At 41.8% G+C, this 23,648-nt stretch overlaps 1 protein-coding gene across 6 annotated transcripts; it reads right to left on the bottom strand.

Moving 5' to 3' along the window:
• Nucleotides 1-855: 855 nt before the first annotated feature.
• Nucleotides 856-23,050, bottom strand: LOC139570137 (zinc finger protein 501-like). Of its 6 annotated transcripts, none has more exons than XM_071391713.1 (6): nucleotides 22,957-23,050; nucleotides 6,737-6,850; nucleotides 5,541-5,653; nucleotides 5,111-5,172; nucleotides 1,762-1,843; nucleotides 856-1,642 (listed from the first exon to the last, which is right to left on the bottom strand). In XM_071391713.1, the coding sequence occupies exons 2-6, from the start codon at nucleotides 6,776-6,778 to the stop codon at nucleotides 916-918; spliced, it is 1,026 nt and encodes a 341-aa protein (XP_071247814.1). In that variant the 5' UTR covers nucleotides 6,779-6,850; nucleotides 22,957-23,050; the 3' UTR covers nucleotides 856-915. The 6 variants fall into 6 exon arrangements, with proteins under 6 accessions (XP_071247814.1, XP_071247816.1, XP_071247815.1 ...); XM_071391715.1 differs by having other exon boundaries at nucleotides 5,111-5,169; XM_071391714.1 differs by lacking the exon at nucleotides 22,957-23,050 and adding an exon at nucleotides 22,440-22,945.
• Between the last annotated feature and the right edge of the window lie 598 nt (nucleotides 23,051-23,648).

Raw genomic sequence — 23,648 nt, 5'->3', positions numbered from 1 at the left:
GGTTATCATGGACGGGTATCATGGATGGATATCATGGTCGGTTATCGTGGACGGGTATCATGGATGGATATCATGGTCGGTTATCGTAGACGGGTATCATGGATGGATATCATGGTCGGTTATTATGGACGGTTGTCATGGTTGGATATTATGGACGGTTATCATGGTCGGATATCATGGACGGTTATAATTTGTTAACTCAGTGTACTTAAGTACTCCTTCAGATAGAAGAGTAGTTACTGGTGATTAAAGCCAATGTGTCTAATCCCTGGGCAAGTGACACACTAATGAAAACAGCACACCAAGCAACGTTGGGCAGAATGCACTGCTTCCTAATCCTAGTGCTACAGCATCTGAGGAACTCAGTGACATTGGTTCATATGGTCTGGGCATCTATAACCCTATACAGAACATTGGTGAACTATAACCCTACAGGAACAATATTGATGTGTTAATACATGCACTTTCCAATGCCTGGGCTTGTATTTTGTGTCTGTCTCTACTACCATGGTTGAATGCAGTGGAGGCTGGTGAAGGGAGGATGGCTCATAATAATGGCTGGAACGGTATGAATGGAATGGCATCAAACACAGAGAAACCATGGAAACCATGTGTTTGATACCATTCCACCCATTATGCTCCAGTCATTACCACGAGCCTGTCCTCCCCTATTAAGGTGCCACCAACCTCCTGTGGTTGAATGTTTCCAGTCCTTTTCTTTTCAGATTGTTCTTTCTTGGGAGTTCTTAGTGGATTGTGCTTTTTCTAAATACACTTCGATACTGGGTTCTTACATGGCACTTCATGCATATTGTAGTCTTTATTTCAGTTATAATGAAATGTCAGGAGGCTGAATTAGAAGCTCAGGTTAAAAAAATAACCTGCATTTTATTCAGCTTCAGACAAACTGAAATATTAAACGAAGATAACAACGTCTAATAGAAAATCAATCAAATCTATGTTGACTCTTGCATGGTCACTCTTGCATGTTGACTCTTGCATGTTGACTCTTGCATGTTGACTCTTGCATGTTGACTCTTGCATGTTGACTCTTGCATGTTGACTCTTGCATGTTGACACTTGCATGTTGACACTTGCATGTTGACTCTTGCATGTTGACTCTTGCATGTTGACTCTTGCATGTTGACTCTTGCATGTTGACTCTTGCATGTTGACTCTTGCATGTTGACTCTTGCATGTTAACACTTGCATGTTAACACTTGCATGTTGACACTTGCATGTTGACACTTGCATGTTGACACTTGCATGTTGACTCTTGCATGTTGACTCTTGCATGTTGACTCTTGCATGTTGACTCTTGCATGTTGACTCTTGCATGTTGACTCTTGCATGTTGACTCTTGCATGTTGACTCTTGCATGTTGACTCTTGCATGTTGACTCTTGCATGTTAACACTTGCATGTTAACACTTGCATGTTGACACTTGCATGTTGACACTTGCATGTTGACTCTTGCATGTTGACTCTTGCATGTTGACTCTTGCATGTTGACTCTTGCATGTTGACTCTTGCATGTTGACTCTTGCATGTTGACTCTTGCATGTTGACTCTTGCTGGCAGAAATCCAAGGGTGGGGTGGTGAAAGAAACATGTCCTCAAAGTACTCGTCTAACTCCTCCTCCCTGGAAGATAGAAAATAGTCAAATCAAAGTTTAATTGGTCAGTACAAGTGTCTGTAAACGTGTCTAGAGGCCTAGTAGGGCTTTGTAAGTGTGATATAATGTTGGACTGCTAAGTTCACCTGGACTCCTCCTCCACGGTGGGGGCTTTCCAGTGGTCTGCCTTCGACAGGCCCTTTGGCTCCTCACTGTGTTCTCCCTCTCCTACATGGCAGGAAGGAGACAATACAAAACAGAAAAACTTTATTCATAAAGAGCTTTTCATGCATTACATTCAATAATATTCATAATGCTTTCAAAAACAAACCCATAAGGGGCTTTAACTAAGGAATTGTTGCAGCACATGCAACATAGTTACAGCACTAAAGGATTAAGGAGGGTCAGAAGAGTCAAGTCCGACTTAAACCTATAAGAGTACGGACAGGCTGCGTTGCCAAATTCTCTGGATGCCTCTTCCCGATAGCTAAACAACCGAAGCTTCTGCGCATGTGCGGGATTCGTTCAGCTGCCCAGAGAACAGGCTACTCTGGTGAATTTCAATGATGAATGGAGAATGGTGCTTGTTTAATAAAGTTAGATCAAAGCTGAATCAATGTCTGCAAGATCACAGTATTTATACATGACAGAACTGAATATAATAGCATAGCACAACATTACTAGACCTGGGCTCAAAATAATAAAATACTTGTGGATTTGATTATCTGTTATTGAAATACTTGTTTTCTGTGTATTTGAGTATTTTCAAATAACGTGGCCCGAATCAACTTCTTCTTTTGAAAGTATTTTCAAATAATTATTTCAAATACTATTTTCAAATACCTGGGTTAAATGCATGGGAGTGCATTTGAGTCAGTGTATTTGAGTATTTTCAAATACCTGCCAATACTTTCCAGGTGTATTCCTAAATACATTACAATACTCAACTACTTGTCTTTTAAAATATCTGAATACTTACTTCAAAATCTATGTGAAAGTAATTGAGATATTTTAAATAGTATTTGAACCCAGGTCTGAATGTTACTGTGAGACAAAACACCACCTCATGTTAGGATGATTGTGCAAACAGAGTGCACCACTAGGCAAAATATGTGCTTTAATTGAAACAAAACACAGGTAGGCATAGGCTACACTTTGTTAACACCATCTGCTCTCAAATTCGCTCACTCTACATACAGCTGAAGTCGGAAGTTTACATACAACTTAGCCAAATACATTTAAACTCAGTTTTTCACAATTCCTGACATTTAATCCTCATAAAAATTCCCTGTCTTAGGTCAGTTAGGATCACCACTATATTTTAGGAATGTGACATGTCAAAATAATAGTAGAGAGAATGATTTATTTCAGCTTTTATTTCTTTCGTCACATTCCCAGTCGATCAGAAGTTTGCATACACTCAATTAGTATTTAGTAGCATTGCCTTTAAATTGTTTAACTTGGGTCAAACATTTCGGGTAGCCTTCCACAAGCCTCCCACAATAAGTTGGGTGAATTGTGGCCCATTCCTCCTGACAGAACTGGTGTAACTGGGTCAGGTTTGTAGGCCTCCTTGCTCGCACATGCCTTTTCAGTTCTGCCCACACATTTTCTATAGGATTGAGGTCAGGGCTTTGTGATGGCCACTCCAATACCTTGACTTTGTTGTCCTTAAGCCATTTTGCCACAACTTTGGAAGTATGCTTGGGGTCATTGTCCATTTGGAAGACCCATTTGCGACCAAGCTTTAACTTCCTGACTGATGTCTTGAGATCTTGCTTCAATATATCCACATAGTTTTCCTTCCTCATAATGCCATCTATTTTGTGAAGTACACCAGTCCCTCCTGTAGCAAAGCACCCCCACAACATGATGCTGCCACCCCCGTGCTTCACGTTTGGGAGGGTGTTCTTCGGCTTGCAAGCGTCCCCCTTTTTCCTCCAAACATGATAATGGTCATTATGGCCAAACAGAAATGTCCTCAGAACAGAGGACATGTGCAGTTGCAAACGGTTTTGGATCAGTGGCTTCTTCCTTGCTGAGCGGCGTTTCAGGTTATGTCAATATAGGACTCGTTTTACTGTGGATATAGGTACGTTTGTACCTGTTTCCTCCAGCATCTTCACATGGTCCTTTGCTGTTGTTCTGGGATTGATTTGGACTTTTCGCACCCAAGTACGTTCATCTCTAGGAAACAGAATGCGTCTCCTTCCTGAGCGGTATGATGGCTGCGTGGTCCAGTGGTGTTTATACTTGCGTACTATTGTTTGTACAGATGGACGTGGTACCTTCAGCCGTTTGGAAATTACTCCCAAGGATGAACCAGACTTGTTGAGGTCTACAATTTTTTTCTGAGGTCTTGGCTGATTTATTTTGAATTTCCCATGATGTCAAGCAAAGGCACTGAGTTTGAAGGTAGGCCTTGAAATACATCCACAGGTACACCTCCAATTGACTCAAATGATGTCAATTAGCCTATCAGAAGCTTCTAAAGCCATGACACCATTTTGTGGAATTTTCCAAGCTATTTAAAGGCACAGCAAACTTCGTGTATGTAAACTCCTGACCCACTGGAATTGTGATACAGTGAATTATAAGTGAAATAATCTGTCTGTAAACAATTGTTGGAAGAATTCCTTGTCTCATGCACCAAGTAGATGTCCTAACCGACTTTCCAAAACTATAGTTTGTTAACAAGAAATGTGTGGAGTGGTTGAAAAACGACTTTTAATGACTCCAACCTAAGGGTATGTAAACTTCCGACTTCAACTGTAATGCAAAACAACAACGTAGCATACACAACTCAATAAGATCTAAATGCATATTCCCATGAAACTGATTGAGGTCAAATGGTTGGCATGCAGATGCTGCATGGATGTTTCCCCAGTAAAACTTGAAGAATTCTCATTCACGATTGACAGTGAGTAAAGTGAGAATGTGTGTATAAAGCAGAGCTAAAGAAACATGCGAGGAACATGATTCGGTTCTTTAGCTCTGGGAAGAGGCATCCAGGGCATGGCGCCGGGAAGATTTTTTGAGGTGGGGGTGCTGAAATGTTTTAATTGTGATTTATTTGGGGGTGCTGCAGAACCCTCAGCACCCCTACTTCAGGCGGCTAAGGTCCAGGGGACGGGACGGTTACCTTCAGTCCTGCAGCTTCAGCCATAAGAGTATGGCCATTGGTCTGCACCTTGGCCTTGGAATTTGGCCTTTGTGTGCAGCGGTTGCTTTTATTTACGTTACATCGAAAACCCAGGGTAAGCAGGCCCATACTTCAAGTGCAGCTGAATCCGCAATGAAAGTATGACTGTTATCTGACTGAGGCCTTATGACCAAACTAGCCCATGTGTTTTTAAAAGTAAAAAAAAAAATATATTTTAAAAGCATCTGTTATGAATGAGGACATTAGGGCACGTCCGTTCTGCTTGCCCTGAGGGTGTAAGGTAATAAACCGCTTGACTTTGTAGGGAGGTGGAGAGTGAGAATAAACACTACCTTTGTCTGACTGCTGGGAGTCGTCCTCAGAGTTACTGGGGAGGAGCGTTAGGAGGGGCCTGCTGGGGGGAGAGAGAGGGGGAACACAGGAAGGGATCAGTCAGTTCAACTCAGACAGTTCAACTGTGCAGCTGACATTGAGCAACAACAAAAAGCAACCCAAGTGTTGTGATTTATTTTCTCCTCCATGTGAAACGGCTGCTTTCAGTCAGATATTATGTAATATCTCAACACTATAGTAGGTGTTTATAAGATGTTTATGAATGGGTTTGAGTTGAGTTTGCAAATGCTCATGTTTCTAAATGTTGTATTACACCATTAAGACATTAGTACAAACACCTTCAGCACTTTTCATTTCATAACCATGGTCTGTTATTTGCGTCTACCTATAGCCATAGTTGTACAAAGATATGAAATGGTGGAGTCTTGCCTTTGTGTCTCCTCTGATGTTTGTCTCTGCTTTCTTGGATCTTTTTGCCTGTGGCTCAACTTGATTTTCCTCAGACGACATGTCTTTTTCTCTTGGTGATCACCTCCTTTCTCCTGAAAAAAACGAGTCCTTTGTTTATATTTAGCCAATCTTCAAACATTAATTGTGACATTTTGACACCGCTAAAAGGGGCCAGAGACCCCAATAGTGGTCAATGGATGAAGATAAACTGACAGGGAACAATTAGCAAGTCAACTTCCTGGGATGATAGTTTAAAGGAGCACTCGAGGCAGAGTCCTAGAAAATACCACTTCTGTTAGTATAGCAAACAATTGGAATAGGGCTTATAACTAAAAGGTTGCTGGATCAAATCCCTGAGCTGACAAAATAAAAATCTGTTGTTCTGAGCAAGGCAGTTAACCCAAAGACGTGGATGTTGATTACAGCAGCCCCCCGCACCTCTCTGAATCAGGTTGGGTTAAATCCCGAAGACACATTTCAGTTGTAACTGACTAGGTATCCCCCTGTATCATCTGGGAAATTATCATTTTGGCAGACTGCTTGATATCAATACATAAACTTTAAAGTCCTACTCCAGTCTCCTTTTCATTTAATTTAACACCTGATTTACTTAACAAAAGGCACATCTCAATAGTTGGTCCAGGTCAGTCATGACATAGCACAAAGGGTGGACCTTTATTTTGTTCTCAACTTGATTGCTGACATGCAAAACATTTTGGGACTATGTCAACATAGTGGACTAATGAAACAATTACAAAAATATTGTTTTTGGGTGGAGTTTTCTTTTAAGTGTGTGTACATTACTGTACTTATATGTGGGATATTGTTTTTCAACAGGATAAGCTTAAAAAAAGTTAATCTTGCATGTTCTGAGTTTCCTCAGGGATCACAATACGAGAGGGAGTCATTCTTTAGGCTTTATTAATGCGATTTGCCCCACCGTGATACCGGCGTGAGGCTTGAAGGCCCAGCCCTAGCTTAGACGGCCAGTGGCAGGTAGCCTAGCGGTTAAGAGCGCTGGGGCAGTTTCCGAAAGGTTGCTGGTTCGAACCCCTGAGCTAACTAGGTGCAAATCTGTCAATGTGCCCTTGAGCAAGGCACCCCAATTGCTCCTGTAAGTCAGACTGGATAAGCACGTGGCTAAATGACTAACATGTAAACAACAGAGCTCTTACTGAGTTTGACCAGTATGTTTCTCTTCTCTCCCTGCTCCACATGGGCAAAGTTCACCTCCCAGCTCTTCAGGTCCTTCTCCTTCTCACAGAGCTTGTTCCCACACAGAAAGTGGCCTTCAAAACAGTGTCAATACAATAGAGACATTATTCAACTGCATTGCCATACAATACAGAGTAGAGAAATTTAGAGCGTCAGATTAAGGTATTACTGTATAGTGTAAAAACACTGTACTTGCATGACTCTACCTCCAACCCTGCAGAAACCTGCATCTTGGCAGGTTTGGTTAAAGAGAACAGGCTGGAGGGAAATAATTTTCAAGTATATGAAGTTTTATCCTTATTTTGAGGACACCATGCAGATACATAGGATAGTCTGCAATGCGAGAAATGCCAATGTAAAGCTCAACAAGGGTGTGTTCTCCTGTTCCGTTCATTATGACATTGTTCACTAATAATCAAGCTCAATGGGAGGAACACGTACATGGGTAATGTAGGTGGCAGGAACCAGGGCTGGCCAGTGGCCATGCCTTCACGCTGAACATATGCAGCAGGTTAGGAGAACATACGCAGCAGGTTAGGAGAACTTACGCAGGAGGTTAGGAGAACATACACAGCAGGTTAGGAGAACTAATGCAGCAGGTTAGGAGAACTTACGCAGGAGGTTAGGAGAACTTACGCAGCAGGTTAGGAGAACTTACGCAGGAGGTTAGGAGAACATACACAGCAGGTTAGGAGAACTAATGCAGCAGGTTAGGAGAACTAACGCAGCAGGTTAGGAGAACTTACGCAGCGGGTTAGGAGAACTTACGCAGCGGGTTAGGAGAACTTACACAGCGGGTTAGGAGAACTTACACAGCGGGTTAGGAGAACTTACGCAGCGGGTTAGGAGAACTTACGCAGCGGGTTAGGAGAACTTACGCAGCGGGTTAGGAGAACTTACGCAGCGGGTTAGGAGAACTTACGCAGCGGGTTAGGAGAACTTACGCAGGGGGTTAGGAGAATTTACGCAGCAGGTTAGGAGAATTTACGCAGCAGGTTAGGAGAATGTACGCAGCAGGTTAGCAGAACTAACGCAGCAGGTTAGGAGAACTTACGCAGCAGGTTAGGAGAACTTACGCAGCAGGTTAGGAGAACTTACGCACCAGGTTAGGAGAATTAACGCATCGGGTTAGAACTAACGCAGCAGGTTAGGAGAATTAACGTACCAGGTTAGAAGAATTTACGCAGCAGGTAAGGAGAACTAATGCAGCAGGTTAGGAGAATTAACGTACCAGGTTAGGAGAATTGCTAGGAAAAGTAACTTCCGGTCGTAGTTGTACTCCATCTAGTCACAACCTTGGGCCTCACCTGACCCCAGGCTACTGGAGGTGGCTACATTCCATGAGCTGCCTTCTTCACATGCAGGCTAATTAACACATTATCTGCCCGAAGAGAGACCATTCTCTATGATGCTGACTGCTGTGATTATACTTACCAATGGAAAAGCATAAGCAACAAGAGTTAGAGGTCCCTTCTAGAGAGACAATATGACCTCAGGCCGCTGGAGATGGCTAAATGCCATGAGCTGCACATGCAGGCTAATTAACACCTTATCTGCCAGACAAGAGTTAATTCTCTCTGATGTTGGTGGGTCATTCAAAGAATAGCGTCCCTTTGATATTTGAAGTAGGAATTGTGCATCAATACTGAATTTGAAAAGTTTGTTATATTAAATGAAGTGACTATTAAAATAAATCACATGGAACATTTAATACATCAAAATTGTTATATGAATAAAGTCTCGCTAAAGTGGCCAAAATCTATATGGGACACCATACAGGAAGTTATGATGACTGACATGTTTGGCAAGGTAGCCCCAGCACCACCAGACAACATGCTGAAAGGTACAGTATCTCTGTACCTGCACATTGATATGTCAGCAGAACACCTCTTCTACAATATTATGTGCTTTTCTGACATTTAGGAAGATTAGAATCCACTTAACCCCCACATTTCACCATTATCGATTTTTTCTCTCTCTCACCCATCTACACACAACGTCCAATAATGATGAAGTGACAAAACATGTTTGTAGATATTTTGGAAAATCATTTGAAAATGAAATACAGAAATAACTAATTTACATATTTATTCACACCCCTGAGTTATTGGCAGCGATTACAGCTGCGAGTCTTTCTGGGTAATTCTCTAAGAACTTTACACACTTGAATTGTACAATATTTGTACAGTATTCTTTTTTAAATTCTTCAAGCTGAGCCATTTTCAGATTTTCAAGCTGATTTAAGTCAAGACTGTAACTAGGCCACTCAAGAACATTCAACGTCGTCTTGGTAAGCAACTCCAGTGTACACTGAGTGTACAAAATATGAGGAACACCTGCTCATTCCATGACATATACTGACCAGGTAAAATCTTTGATCCCTTATTGATGTCACCTGTTAAATCCACTTCAATCAGTGTAGATGAAGGGGAGGAGACAGGTTAAAGAAGGATTTTCAAGGCTTGAGTCAATTGAGACATGGATTGTGTATGTGTGCCATTCAGAGAGTGAATGGGCAAGACAAAAGATGTAAGTGCCTTTGAACAGGGTATGGTACTAGGTGATAGCCGCACCGGTTTGAGGGCAAAAGCGGGTGTAACTCAATATTAGGAAAAGTGTTCCTATTGTTTTGTACATTCAGTGTATATTTGACCTTGTGTTTTAGGTCATTGTCCTGCTGAAAGGTGAATTTGTCTCCAGTGTCTGTTAGAAAGCACACTAAACCAGGTTTTTCACTAGGATTTTGCCTGTGCTTAGCCTTATTCTATTTTTATCCCAAGCATACCCATAACATGATGCATCATGTTTGAAAATATGAAGAGTGGTACTCAGTGATGTGTTTGTAGGATTTGCCCCTAACATAACACTTTGTATTTAGGACATAAAATTAATTTCTTGCCACAATTTTTTCAGTTTTAATTTAGTGCTTTATCGCAAACAGGATGCATTTTTGGGAATATTTGTATTCTGTACAGGCTTCCTTTTTTCACTCTTGTCATTTAAGTTAGTATTGTGAAGTAACTACAATTTTGTTTATCCATCCTCAGTTTTCTATCACAGCCATTAAACTCTGTAACTGTTTTAAAGTCACCATTGGCTTCATGGTGAAATCCCTGAGCGGTTTCCTTCCTCTACGGCAACTAAGAAGGATACCTGTATCTTTGTAGTGACTGGGTGTATTGATACACCATCCAAAGTGTAATTAATAACTTACTTCACCATGCTCAAAGGGTTATTCAATGTCTGCTTTTTTTTTAACCCTTCTACCAATAGGTGCTTTTTTTTGCAAGGTATTGGAAAACCTCTGTGGTCTTTATGGTTGAATCTGTGTTTGAAATTCACTGCTCGACTGAGGGACCTCACAGATAAGTGTATGGATGAGGTACAGAGATGAGGTAGTCATTCAAAATCTGAATTTAATCTATTTTAAATTCACACTTTAACACAACAAAATGTGGAAAAAGTCAAGGGTGTGAATACTCTCCTGAAGGCACTGAGTGTACAAAACATTAGGAACACCTGCTCTTTCCATGACATAGACTGACCAGGTGAATCCAGGCGAAAGCTACAATCCCTTATTGATGTCACTTGTTAAATTCATTTCAATCACTGTAGATGAAGGGGAGGAGACTGGTTAAAGAAGGATTTTTAAGCTTTGAGACAATTGAGACATGGATTTTGTATGTGTGCCATTCAGAGGATGAATGGGCAAGACAAAACATTTACATGCCTTTAAAACGGAGTATGGTAGTAGATGCCAGGAGCATCGGCGTGTGTGTCAAGAACTGCAACGCTGCTGGGTTTTTCACGCTCAACTGTTTCCTGTGTGTATCAAGAATGGTCCACCACCCAAAGGACATCCAGCCAACTTGACACAACAGCAGGAAGCACTGGAGTCAACATAGGCCAGCATCCCTGTGGAACGCTTTCGACACCTTGTAGAGTCCATGCCCCAATGAATTGAGGCTGCTCTGAGGAAAAAGGGGGAGGGCAAAGCTTGCATTCAATTTCCCCTCCCCGTTGCACACAACATGTGTCACGTTCGTCGTCCTCCTCATCTGAGGAGGAGTAGTAAGAAGGATCGGAGGACCAATGCGCAGCGTGATATGAATACATCGTTACATTTATTAACGAAGAACACTGAATAAACTTACAAAACAATAAACAGACAAACGAACGAAAACGCAACAGTCCCGTATGGTGACATACACAAAGACACAGAAACAGGAACAATCACCCACAACCCACAATACAAAACAGGCTACCTAAATATGGTTCCCAATCAGAGACAACGACTAACACCTGCCTCTGATTGAGAACCATATCAGTCCAAACACATAGAAACAGACAAACTAGACATACAACATAGAATGCCCACTCAGATCACACCCTGACCAAACAAAACATAGAAACATACAACGCAAACTATGGTGAGGGCGTGACAACATGCTTCCATTCCCCCTGTCTCAAAGGGAGTTATGGCTCTGTTACGGTCAACCCTGTTACTTTAATTGCTACTTTTCCATGTTACTTTAAATGCCATTTTTCTTAATTTGACCTCTTGAGTTGGGAAAATATGTTTTTTTTAATGAAGTGAAACATGTTCTTTATGGCAAAATATTATAATTAGGTGAAATAAAAATACTTTTAAAAATAACTACACTACCCAAAAGGCCCTATTTTCATGGAACAACCCTGGTAGCTGTTATTATAAAGCCTATTACACAATCAAAAGTCAGTTACTCTATAGGGAGAGGCCCATTCTTAAGAGAGACAGTTCTGAATGGAATCTCTGTTTCATTTCAATTTGGACAAACTGTAGCTGCCTTCTTTTCAGTTTGACTTTCCAAAACATGTTGTAAAGCTTCACCAAACAGCTGTTCCAAAACATGTTGTAAAGCTTCACCAAACAGCTGTTCCAAAACATGTTGTAAAGCTTCACCAAACAGCTGTTCCAAAACATGTTGTAAAGCTTCACCAAACAGCTGTTCCAAAACATGTTGTAAAGCTTCACCAAACAGCTGTTCCAAAACATGTTGTAAAGCTTCACCAAACAGCTGTTCCAAAACATGTTGTAAAGCTTCACCAAACAACTGTTCCAAAACATGTTGTAAAGCTTCACCAAACAGCTGTTCCAAAACATGTTGTAAAGCTTCACCAAACAGCTGTTCCAAAACATGTTGTAAAGCTTCACCAAACAGCTGTTCCAAAACATGTTGTAAAGCTTCACCAAACAGCTGTTCCAAAACATGTTGTAAAGCTTCACCAAACAGCTGTTCCAAAACATGTTGTACTGCTTCACCAAACAACTGTTCCAAAACATGTTGTAAAGCTTCACCAAACAGCTGTTCCAAAACATGTTGTAAAGCTTCACCAAACAGCTGTTCCAAAACATGTTGTAAAGCTTCACCAAACAGCTGTTCCAAAACATGTTGTAAAGCTTCACCAAACAGCTGTTCCAAAACATGTTGTAAAGCTTCACCAAACAGCTGTTCCAAAACATGTTGTAAAGCTTCACCAAACAGCTGTTCCAAAACATGTTGTAAAGCTTCACCAAACAACTGTTCCAAAACATGTTGTAAAGCTTCACCAAACAGCTGTTCCAAAACATGTTGTACTGCTTCACCAAACAGCTGTTCCAAAACATGTTGTAAAGCTTCACCAAACAACTGTTCCAAAACATGTTGTAAAGCTTCACCAAACAACTGTTCCAAAACATGTTGTAAAGCTTCACCAAACAGCTGTTCCAAAACATGTTGTAAAGCTTCACCAAACAGCTGTTCCAAAACATGTTGTAAAGCTTCACCAAACAGCTGTTCCAAAACATGTTGTAAAGCTTCACCAAACAGCTGTTCCAAAACATGTTGTAAAGCTTCACCAAACAACTGTTCCAAAACATGTTGTAAAGCTTCACCAAACAACTGTTCCAAAACATGTTGTAAAGCTTCACCAAACAACTGTTCCAAAACATGTTGTAAAGCTTCACCAAACAGCTGTTCCAAAACATGTTGTAAAGCTTCACCAAACAGCTGTTCCAAAACATGTTGTAAAGCTTCACCAAACAGCTGTTCCAAAACATGTTGTAAAGCTTCACCAAACAACTGTTCCAAAACATGTTGTAAAGCTTCACCAAACAGCTGTTCCAAAACATGTTGTAAAGCTTCACCAAACAGCTGTTCCAAAACATGTTGTAAAGCTTCACCAAACAGCTGTTCCAAAACATGTTGTAAAGCTTCACCAAACAGCTGTTCCAAAACATGTTGTAAAGCTTCACCAAACAGCTGTTCCAAAACATGTTGTAAAGCTTCACCAAACAGCTGTTCCAAAACATGTTGTACTGCTTCACCAAACAGCTGTTCCAAAACATGTTGTAAAGCTTCACCAAACAACTGTTCCAAAACATGTTGTACTGCTTCAGCAAACAGCTGTTCCAAAACATGTTGTACTGCTTCACCAAACAACTGTTCCAAAACATGTTGTACTGCTTCAGCAAACAGCTGTTCCAAAACATGTTGTAAAGCTTCACCAAACAGCTGTTCCAAAACATGTTGTAAAGCTTCACCAAACAGCTGTTCCAAAACATGTTGTAAAGCTTCACCAAACAACTGTTCCAAAACATGTTGTAAAGCTTCACCAAACAGCTGTTCCAAAACATGTTGTACTGCTTCACCAAACAGCTGTTCCAAAACATGTTGTAAAGCTTCACCAAACAACTGTTCCAAAACATGTTGTAAAGCTTCACCAAACAACTGTTCCAAAACATGTTGTAAAGCTTCACCAAACAGCTGTTCCAAAACATGTTGTAAAGCTTCACCAAACAGCTGTTCCAAAACATGTTGTAAAGCTTCACCAAACAGCTGTTCCAAAACATGTTGTAAAGCTTCACCAAACAGCTGTTCCAAAACATGTTGTAAAGCTTCACCAAACAGCTGTTCCAAAACATGTTGTAAAGCTTCACCAAACAACTGTTCCAAAACATGTTGTAAAGCTTCACCAAACAGCTGTTCCAAAACATGTTGTAAAGCTTCACCAAACAACTGTTCCAAAACATGTTGTAAAGCTTCACCAAACAGCTGTTCCAAAACATGTTGTAAAGCTTCACCAAACAGCTGTTCCAAAACATGTTGTAAAGCTTCACCAAACAGCTGTTCCAAAACATGTTGTAAAGCTTCACCAAACAGCTGTTCCAAAACATGTTGTAAAGCTTCACCAAACAGCTGTTCCAAAACATGTTGTAAAGCTTCACCAAACAGCTGTTCCAAAACATGTTGTACTGCTTCAGCAAACAGCTGTTCCAAAACATGCTCCACATAACAGAGATAAATTATGATTATGTCACAAATAGTTTCACAAATATTGTTTATAAAAACAAATGCTGATGCTATGTTGAACTTGAGGCAAAGTGATTAAGTGAACCAAGACTCTGTGAATCGGGTGTCTGTCCCCCCCAAAAAAAACATATTGAAAGATTTCTGCTGTTTCAAAGTGATCATAATAATAAACTCTGATTAGAATATTTGACAACTGTTTATATTGCTTTGGACTTTGGAACCGACAGTATCCAACTCATAACAAAAACAAATTGTGTGCAGACAGACACGTCGAAAGGTGAATTACTGGCCTTGCTTGATCAATACATCTTTCCATGTAAACTGACTGTTTACCAGTGTCCAGACCACTAAAACAGTAAACACAAGGATTTGATAGCAAATATCCCAAATCATCCCAAGGGAGTTTCACTTGTCAACCTCACAAAGCCAAAAGGGCATCAGCAATTACAATGCCATGTCATCCTGTCTCATCATGACGTAACCCTTACGTACTTCAGACTGGGGATTCTCTAAACACAAGCTTAGTGGCCACGGTGTTATAGCACGGATACACCAATAATGTGTGCCTGCCGCGGGTACTTTGCGAACCGAGTGCAAAACAATTTTACTGATGTCAACAGCTCACACGTTCGGTGCGATGTATGCGACCCTCTGCTACCGCACGGCAAGCGGTACCGGAGCGCCAAGTCTAGGTCCAAGAGGCTCCTAAATAGCTTCTACCCACAAGCCATAAGACTCCCGAACAGCTAATCAAATGGCTACCCAGACTATTTGCATTAACCCCCGTCTTCTACGCTGCTGCTACTCTCTGTTATTATCTATTCATAGGCACTTTAATAACTCTACCTACATGTACATATTACCTCAATTACCTCGACACCGGTGCCCCCCGCACATTGACATTGACTCTGTACCGGTACCCCTGTATATAGCCCAGCTATTGTTATTTACTGCTGCTCTTTAATTATTTGATATTCTTATCTCTTACTTTTTGTTTGTTTGTTATTTTCAAAAAACTGCATTGTTGGTTAAGGGCTTGTTGTATTCTGCGCATGTGACAAATTAAATATGATTTGACCAAACTGTTGAATTGTTTTGACACATTTTTGAAGTGTCAACTAGGTGTCAAGGAGCATGCATTGTCACATGGTAAAAGTACATGGATGGACCATTGGCATATGGGGATGGACAGACATGGTCTTAGCTAAGCACACATGCTTGGTTCAGAAGATGTAAGAAAACAGATGGCATGTAAACAGTTTGCTATGGCTCAGACAGTAAGAGGGATGGCAGACATGAAGACATCAACCAGAGAGGAGAAGACAGAGACACAAAGCTGAGGAGAGACAGTCCTTCTTACAAAAGCATCTGGTCAAAATGAGGGTGGAAAAGGCGTATCATCCCTTTGGCAACGGATGTTAAATAAAATATAAATCAATTATATAATCTCTTATATAGTATGAATTTGTTGTTGCTGAACCCTTCCTATTATGGCCAAAACAGGCAACTAATGTTTTTTGCACATGATTAGGTCAATACTAATAGATGACCTAACTTAAAAAAACATGACCTGTGACACAGCGATAGCATGAAACTAGTGAATCACTCTGCTACAACATGGCCGTGGCATTGGCCAGAGAGAGAACATGTCTGGCCTCCGACTTACTCTTACACAAAGACCATGTAGATGACCTGATCTGATTCCAGGTCACGGATTGGTCATTGTATCCCATTGAGGAGTGAAAGACCATTGGCTGTGAATTTTGATGATCTGAGTCAGCCTTTAAATCCCTCGCCACTTCCTACAGAATGGCAGTAAACGAGGGCGGGATTAGCTAGAGTGACTTAATCAGGTACAGCATATTGGCTTATTCAGCTTTCTCAGAGCGGCAAGAATAGATCATTGTGTTCAATGCATTACTTAATGTGTGTCAGTGCTCTCACCTCGCAAAAGCACTTCTCATGAGCCTATTCTATTTATACTCTATCACCCATAAAGCTGATGAAGACATATGGAAGTGGTAACCTACTTAAAGGCTCAGTGCAGTCAAAAATGTGATTTCCTATGTTTTTTTTAATATAACACCACCCTTTGACGTTCGAATAATACTGTGAAAATGATAATGCCCTTTTAATGTAAGAGCTGTCTGAAAAGACCGCTTGAAATGTCTACCTGTTTTGGTCGGATGGAGTTTTGGCCTGCCTATTAAATTAGTTAATAGACCAATAAGAAAGAGTTCCAAGCTAGTTTACAGATAGTTTTCCCTTCCCCACTCAGACATTTCGCAGACAGTCCTAGCAAAATTCATGAGAAAAAGCCATTTTTGTTTCTTCTTGACCATTTTAATTGAAAACAATCACGGTAAGGTACTTAATTTCTACCCAGAAATGATTTGATATTGAGATAAAAACGGCTGCATTGGACCTTAAATTAATTACAAGTGGATAATTGAAGGTCTATTTGTGTAGTTACTTCCTGACTACCAGGAAGATGGATCTTTTTGTTGTAAGGATATACATTTCTCTGGTGATTATTTTCACAGTGTAAGTTGAGTTTGTGATTTGAGACAAGAAAATGTTAACCTAATCTGTCGTGGACATACATGCACGTAACATCGGATTGTATCTGAGGAAGTACAGTTCCCGCTCAGCCCAGTCAAAACTGTTCGCTGCTCTGGCACCCCAATGGTGGAACAAACTCCCTCACGACGCCAGGTCAGCGGAGTCAATCACCACCTTCCGGAGACACCTGAAACCCCACCTCTTTAAGGAATACCTAGGATAGGATAAAGTAATCCTTCTAACCCCCCCCTCCCCCTTAAAAGAGTTAGATGCACTATTGTAAAGTGGTTGTTCCACTGGATATCATAAGGTGAATGCACCAATTTGTAAGTCGCTCTGGATAAGAGCGTCTGCTACATGACTTAAATGTAAATGTAAAATGTATCGTAGTGTTCGTCAACAGACTGTGGGATGCAACGACTAACGAGGAACTTGGTTCCGATGCACAGATTTTTGGTCACTGATCATTTGGTAAATCACGATTTGGCAGGTGTTGGTATATTTTTTATTTCTGAAGGGGAGGAGGCATTTGGCCCATGCTTTGGCTGAGAGTTTCCGTTTAGGGGGGTAGAGACTTCACTAGTCTTGTTAATATATGTTTTCATACATCTCCCCCAGAACCTGACGCAATTACGCAATATTTTGTTATCGGTTTTCAAGAATAATGTTAACCAGAAGTGGTGGACTTTGATATTGGGATGCCGCAGGTATTTTTTTTTTAACCAGGTACCCCACCTAATTCGACAAATCAACTCACCAACTAAGCATACTAATTAATCTGTGGTTGCTACATTTCACCCTCCTCTCCCCAGTCGAAATCCAGAGGTAAACTAAAAATCTTACGTGCCTACCTTTTGGTATTACAAGAGCAGGTTTGCCAACCCCTGACAACTGTGTCAAAGTAAACATGTCTTGGCCTTTATCGCCATCTAAAGGTAGAGCTCTGAATGACTTCTGACTAGAGCTGTTAGTTGATACAGTAGATGGGCCTACAAATGTATGTCCCTGACTCCCCGTAATTGCATTTCAATGGTGAACTGTATAAGAGATGAACAGAATAAACAACAAACTAATAAACAGAAAATACTTTCATCACGTAGGTCTGTAATACCTACATGTTTAAAGCAGACCACAATTGTCCCTGTGCCCAAGAACACCAAGGTAACCTGTCTAAATGAATATCACATCTGTAGCCATGAAATGCTTTGAAATGCTGGACATGGCTCACATCAACACCATCATCACAGACACCCTGGACCCACTCCAATTCCCATACTGCCCCAACAGATCCACAGATGATGCAATCTCTGTTGCTCTCCACACTGCCCTTTCCCACCTGGACAAAAGAAACACCTACGAGAGAATGCTGTTCATTAACTACAGCTCAGCGATCAACAAAATAGCACCCTCCAAGCTCATCACTATGCTAAGGACCCTGGACTTCCTGAAGGCCGGCCCCAAGTGGTGAGGGTAGGCAACAACACATCTGCCACGTTGACCCTCAACACGGGGGCCCCTCAGGGGTTCGTGCTTAGTCCCCTTAGATTGGTATAATGTCATCTGGCCTCTGCCTTTTCCCTCCACTTTCAGACGACTCTCCCTGGCCCTCATCATCACTGAAGTCAGAGCCATACCCTCCACCTCTATGGACCTGCAAGAAGAGTTTTCTTTCTGTCATCATGCCATATAGCTTGTGAGGGCCTCACTAATAGTAGGCCTATAATTGATTGTTTAGCAATCAAGAACAGGTAAATGTACAGAAAAGGTGGCTAATGAAATATTCATTATATTGGAAGAAGCCCACTATGTCAAAAAAATCTGAGAACGCATAGATGAATATACAGTGCATTCGAAAAGTATTCAGACCACTTCCCCTTTTCCGCATTATGTTACGTTACAGCCTCATTGTAAAATGGATTAAATAAAAAAACTTCCTCATCAATCTAAAGACAATACCCCATAATGACGAAACAAAAACAGGTTTTTAGAAATGTAGCAAATTCATTACAAATTAAAAACAGAAATACCTTTTTTACATAAGTATTCAGACCCTTTGCTATAAGACTCGAAATTGAGCTCAGGTGGATCCAGTTTCCATTGATCATCCTTGAGATATTTCAACAACTTGATTGGAGTCCACCTATGGTAAATTAAATTGACTGGACATGATTTGGAAAGGCACACCCCTGTCTATATAAGGTCCCACAGTTAACAGTGCATGTCAGAGCAAAAACCAAGCCATGAGGTCGTAGGAATTGTCCGTAGAGCTCCGAGACAGGATTGTGTCGAGGTACAGATCAGGGGAAGTGTAGCAAAGCATTTCTGCAGCATTGAAGGTCCCCAAGAACACAGTGGCCCCATCATTCTTAAATGGAAGAAGTTTGGAACCACCAAGACTTCCTAGAGCTGGCCGCCCAGCCGCTCTGAGCAATCGGGGGAGAAGGGCCTTGGTCAGGCAGGTGACCAAGGACCCGATGGTCACTCTGACAGAGAGCCAGAGTTCCTCTAAGGAGATGGGAGAACCTTCCAGAAGGACAACCATCTCTGCAGCACTCCACCAATCAGGTATTTTTGGTAGAGTGGCCAGACAGAAGCCTCTCCTCAGTAAAAGGCACATGACAGCACGCTTGGAGTTTGCAAAAAGGCACCCAAAGGACTCTCAGAACATGAGAAACAAGATTCTATGATCTGATGAAACCAAGATTGAAAATATTTAATCTCATTGCCAAGCGTCACGTCTGGAGGAAACCTGGCACCATCCCTAAGGTGAAGCATGGTGGTGGCAGCATCATGCTGTGGGGATGTTTTTCAGCGGCAGGGCCTGGGAGACTAGTCAGGATCGAGGCAAAGATGAATGGAGCAAAGTAGAGAGAGATCCTTGACAAAAACCTGCTCCAGAGCGCTCAGGACCTCAGACTGGAATATGTTCCGGGATTCTTCCGATGGCATTGAGGAGTACACCACATCAATCACTGGCTTCATCAATAAGTCCATCAACGACGTCGTCCCCACAGTGACTGTACATACATACCCCAACCATAAGCCATGGATTACAGGCAATATTTGCACTGAGCTAAAGGGTAGAGTTGCCGCCTTCAAGGAGCGGGACTCTAACCAGGAAGCATAAGAAATCCCGCTATGCCCTCCGACGAACCATCAAACAGGCAAAGCGTCAATAGAGGACTAAGATCGAATCGTACTACACCGGCTCCGACGCTCGTCGGATGTGGCAGGGCTTGCAAACTATTACAGACTACAAAGAGAAGCACAGCCGAGAGCTGCCCAGTGACACTAGCCTACCAGACAAGCTAAATAACTTCTATGCTCGCTTCGAGGCAAGTAACACTGAAACATGCAGGAGAGAATCAGCTGTTCCGGACGACTGTTTAATCACACTCTCAGCAAGCCGATGTGAGTAAGACTTTTAAACAGGTCAACATTCACAAGGCCACAGGGCCAGACCGATTACCAGGATGTGTACTCCGAGCATGCGCTGACCAACTGGCAAGTGTTTTCACTGACATTTTCAACCTCTCCCTGTCTGAGTCTGTAATACCAACATGTTCAAGCAGACCACCATAGTCCCTGTGCCCAAGAACACTAAGATAATCTACCTAAATGACTACCGACTTGTAGCACTCACGTCTGTAGCCATGAAATCCTTTGAAAGGCTGGTCATGGCTCACATCAACACCATTATCCCAGAAACCCTAGACCCACTCCAATTTGCATACCGCCCCAACAGATCCACAGATGATGCAATCTCTATTGCACTCCACACTGCCCTTTCACACCTGGACAAAAGGAACACCTATGTGATAATGCTATTCATTGACTACAGCTCAGCATTCAACACCATAGTGCCCTCAAAGCTCATCACTAAACTAAGGACCCTGGGACTAAACACCTCCCTCTGCAACTGGATCCTGGACTTCCTGACGGGCCGCCCCGCAGGTAGCCTAGTGGTTAGAGTGTTGGGCCAGTAACCGAAAGGTTGGTGGATTGAATCCCCGAGCTGACAAGGTAAAAATCTGTCGTTCTGCCCCAGAACAAGGCAGTTAACCCACTGTTCCTAGGCCGTCATTGTAAATAAGAATTTGTTCTTAACTAACTTGCCTAGTTAAATAAAGGTAAAATATCAAATAAAAACACAACACATCTGCCACACTGATCCTCAACCCAGGGGCCCCTCAGGGGTGCGTGCTCAGTCCCCTCCTGTACTTCCTGTTCACTCATGACTACACGGCCAGGCACAACTCCAACACCATCATTCAGTTTGCCGATGACACAACTGATCACTGACAACGATGAGACAGCCTATAGGGAGGTGGTCAGAGGCCTGACCGTGTGGTGCAAGGACAACAACCTCTCCCTTAATGTGATCAAGACAAAGGAAATGATTGTGGACTACAGGAAAATGAGGACCGAGCACGCCCCCATTCTCATCAACGGGGCTGTAGTGGAGCAGGTTGAGAGCTTCAAGTTCCTTGGTGTCCAGATCACCAACAAATCAACATGGTCCAAGCACACCAAGACAGTCGTGAAAAGTGCACGACAAAACCTATTACCCCTCAGGACACTGAAAAGATTTGGCATGGGTCCTCAGATCCTCAAAAGGTTTTTACAGCTGCACCGTTCGAGAGCATCCTGACTGGTTGCATCACTGCCTGGTATGGCAACTGCTAGGCCTCCGACCGCAAGGCACTACAGAGGGTAGTGCGTACGGCCCAGTACATTACCGGGGCCAAGCTTTCTGCCATCCAGGACCTCTATGCCAGGCCGTGTCAGAGGAAGGCCCAAAAAATTGTCTCCAGCCACCCTAGTCATAGACTGTTCTCTCTGCTAAGGCACGGCAAGCGGTACCGGAGCTCCAAGTCTAGGTCCAAGAGGCTCCTAAACAGCTTCTACCCCCAACTCATAAGACTCCTGAACAGCTAATCAAATGGCTACCCAGACTATTTGCATTGCCCCCCCCCCCCCCCCCCCCCGTAACAAAATGTTGAAAAAGGGAAGGGGTCTGAATACTTTTCCTGAATGCACTGGAAGTAGCCAGTGTTGGGAGTAGTGAACTACATGTAGTTTAACTAGTAATCAAACTACATTTTGCAATAGCTTGGTGATAGTTGAACAAAATCCAAACCTTGTTTTGCCATGTAATGACTTGGGACATAATTTTTTTCTGTTTTTACTAATGACCTTGAATAAAGCCTATGGTCCCGTGTGGCTCAGTTGGTAGAGCATGGCGCTTGCAACGCCAGGGTTGTGGGTTCATTCCCCACGGGGGGACCAGGATGAATATGTATGAACTTTCCAATTTGTAAGTCGCTCTGGATAAGAGCGTCAGCTAAATGACTTAAATGTAAATGTACGCTGACGACTCAACAGCTCTGCTTTCTTGATATCTCAGTCAACCAGACAGGTCCTAAGGTTTTGTCGCACCTGAACTACTGCCCAGTTGTGTGGTCATGTGCGGCAAGGAAGGACAAAGGCAAATTACAGTTGGTCCAGAACAGAGCAGCACGTATTTACATTTAAATGTACACGGAGGCCGAATGGCAATGACATGCACGTCAATCTGTCCTGGCTTTCCTTGTTTCCTGTTTGGACCCCAGGAAGAGTAGCTGTTACCTTGGCAGTAGCTAATTGGGGATCCTAATAAAATAGTCAATACTAAATGTAGCGGTGTAGCTAACTACTGGAACTACACACTAATTTTTTTGCAAAAAGAGAAGAACATACAGTATCTCGGAAATAGGCAATAATTTCTTACTTTTTCAGCATTAGACCTGCATAATGCTCACTTGAAACATCGTTTTTGTGTTTAATGGTCTAATTACACAGTCTGTTAACATCTGACCAAAGTGATCTGTCTTGCAATTTGTAGTCTATGACACTTCCGATGTAGATATGATCACTTTTCCCGAAGTAGCTTGGTGGTAGTGAAATACTTTTTCAAAGTAGCTTTAGTTAAGTTAACTATATTTTTTTAAGGGTAGCTTTAGTGTAGCTTAACTTCTTCGAGTGTGAAGTACGCTACTTGGTAGTGTAGTAAACTATGATTTCAGAGTAGGTTCCCCAACACTGTAAGTAGCTAACGTTAGCAAACGTTGTCTTGTCTCCTATGTTGCACACAATGGGTGCAGCTAGCCATGTAACATTGAAGCTAGCCTATGACTGTTGACTATGGCCAGATAGTTAGCTAGATATTGTGCTATGGATGAAACAAACGGATCGAGTATAAAGCAGACATTTGTTTCTGACCTAAGATAAAGTCGCGATTCAACTACCTTTACGAGTCTGTCCATATGTATCGCCATGCTCACGATTAGCCTACTGTTTGTTTACATTAAGAAAGTCGCGTATGATGACGTATAAGAGAACGTTTATGGTTGGAGAGTAGAACGTAGAGATTCTAATGGCGTATTTTTGTAGGCACTAACTCTGCCATGGTTTGTTGGACAAAGGGTATTTGGAAAATTTATGTCGTTTTTGGATAAAAGGCGAAAATAAGGTCCGTGGTAAACAGGCTTAAGAGATCTTATACATGTTGTTCTATGAGATAATCTTCATTAGCTAATGTCACATGTTGCGAATTTTGAAGAATTTATGTAATAATAAAAAACACATAAAGGCTTCATAATTCATAAAGCTCATGTTAACTGACTATCTCATAGAACAAAACATAAGATTTCCTAAGCCTGTGTTAACCGCAGACTTTATTTTAGGCATTTATTCTAAAACCCTGTTTTTTCCCCATTCATTTTCCTCGTAGGGATGGCTGAACGAACCAAAGGTAGGTAACTTATTTCCAGGTTTTAGGGCTACAAGCTGGCAAGCTCTATTTGTGATTCACACAAAAACAAAGGTGCATGAAAAGACCACAAATTACTATATTTCTAACAGTAAACTGCCACAACCAATGATATACACTGAATGCACAATACATTAGGAACACATTCCTTTTTTTGAGTTGCACTCC

The sequence above is a fragment of the Salvelinus alpinus genome, chromosome 3 (genome assembly GCF_045679555.1).
Source record: "Salvelinus alpinus chromosome 3, SLU_Salpinus.1, whole genome shotgun sequence".
In the NCBI taxonomy this organism is placed as follows: domain Eukaryota; kingdom Metazoa; phylum Chordata; class Actinopteri; order Salmoniformes; family Salmonidae; genus Salvelinus; species Salvelinus alpinus.
This window is presented reverse-complemented; position numbering and strand designations above follow the sequence as displayed.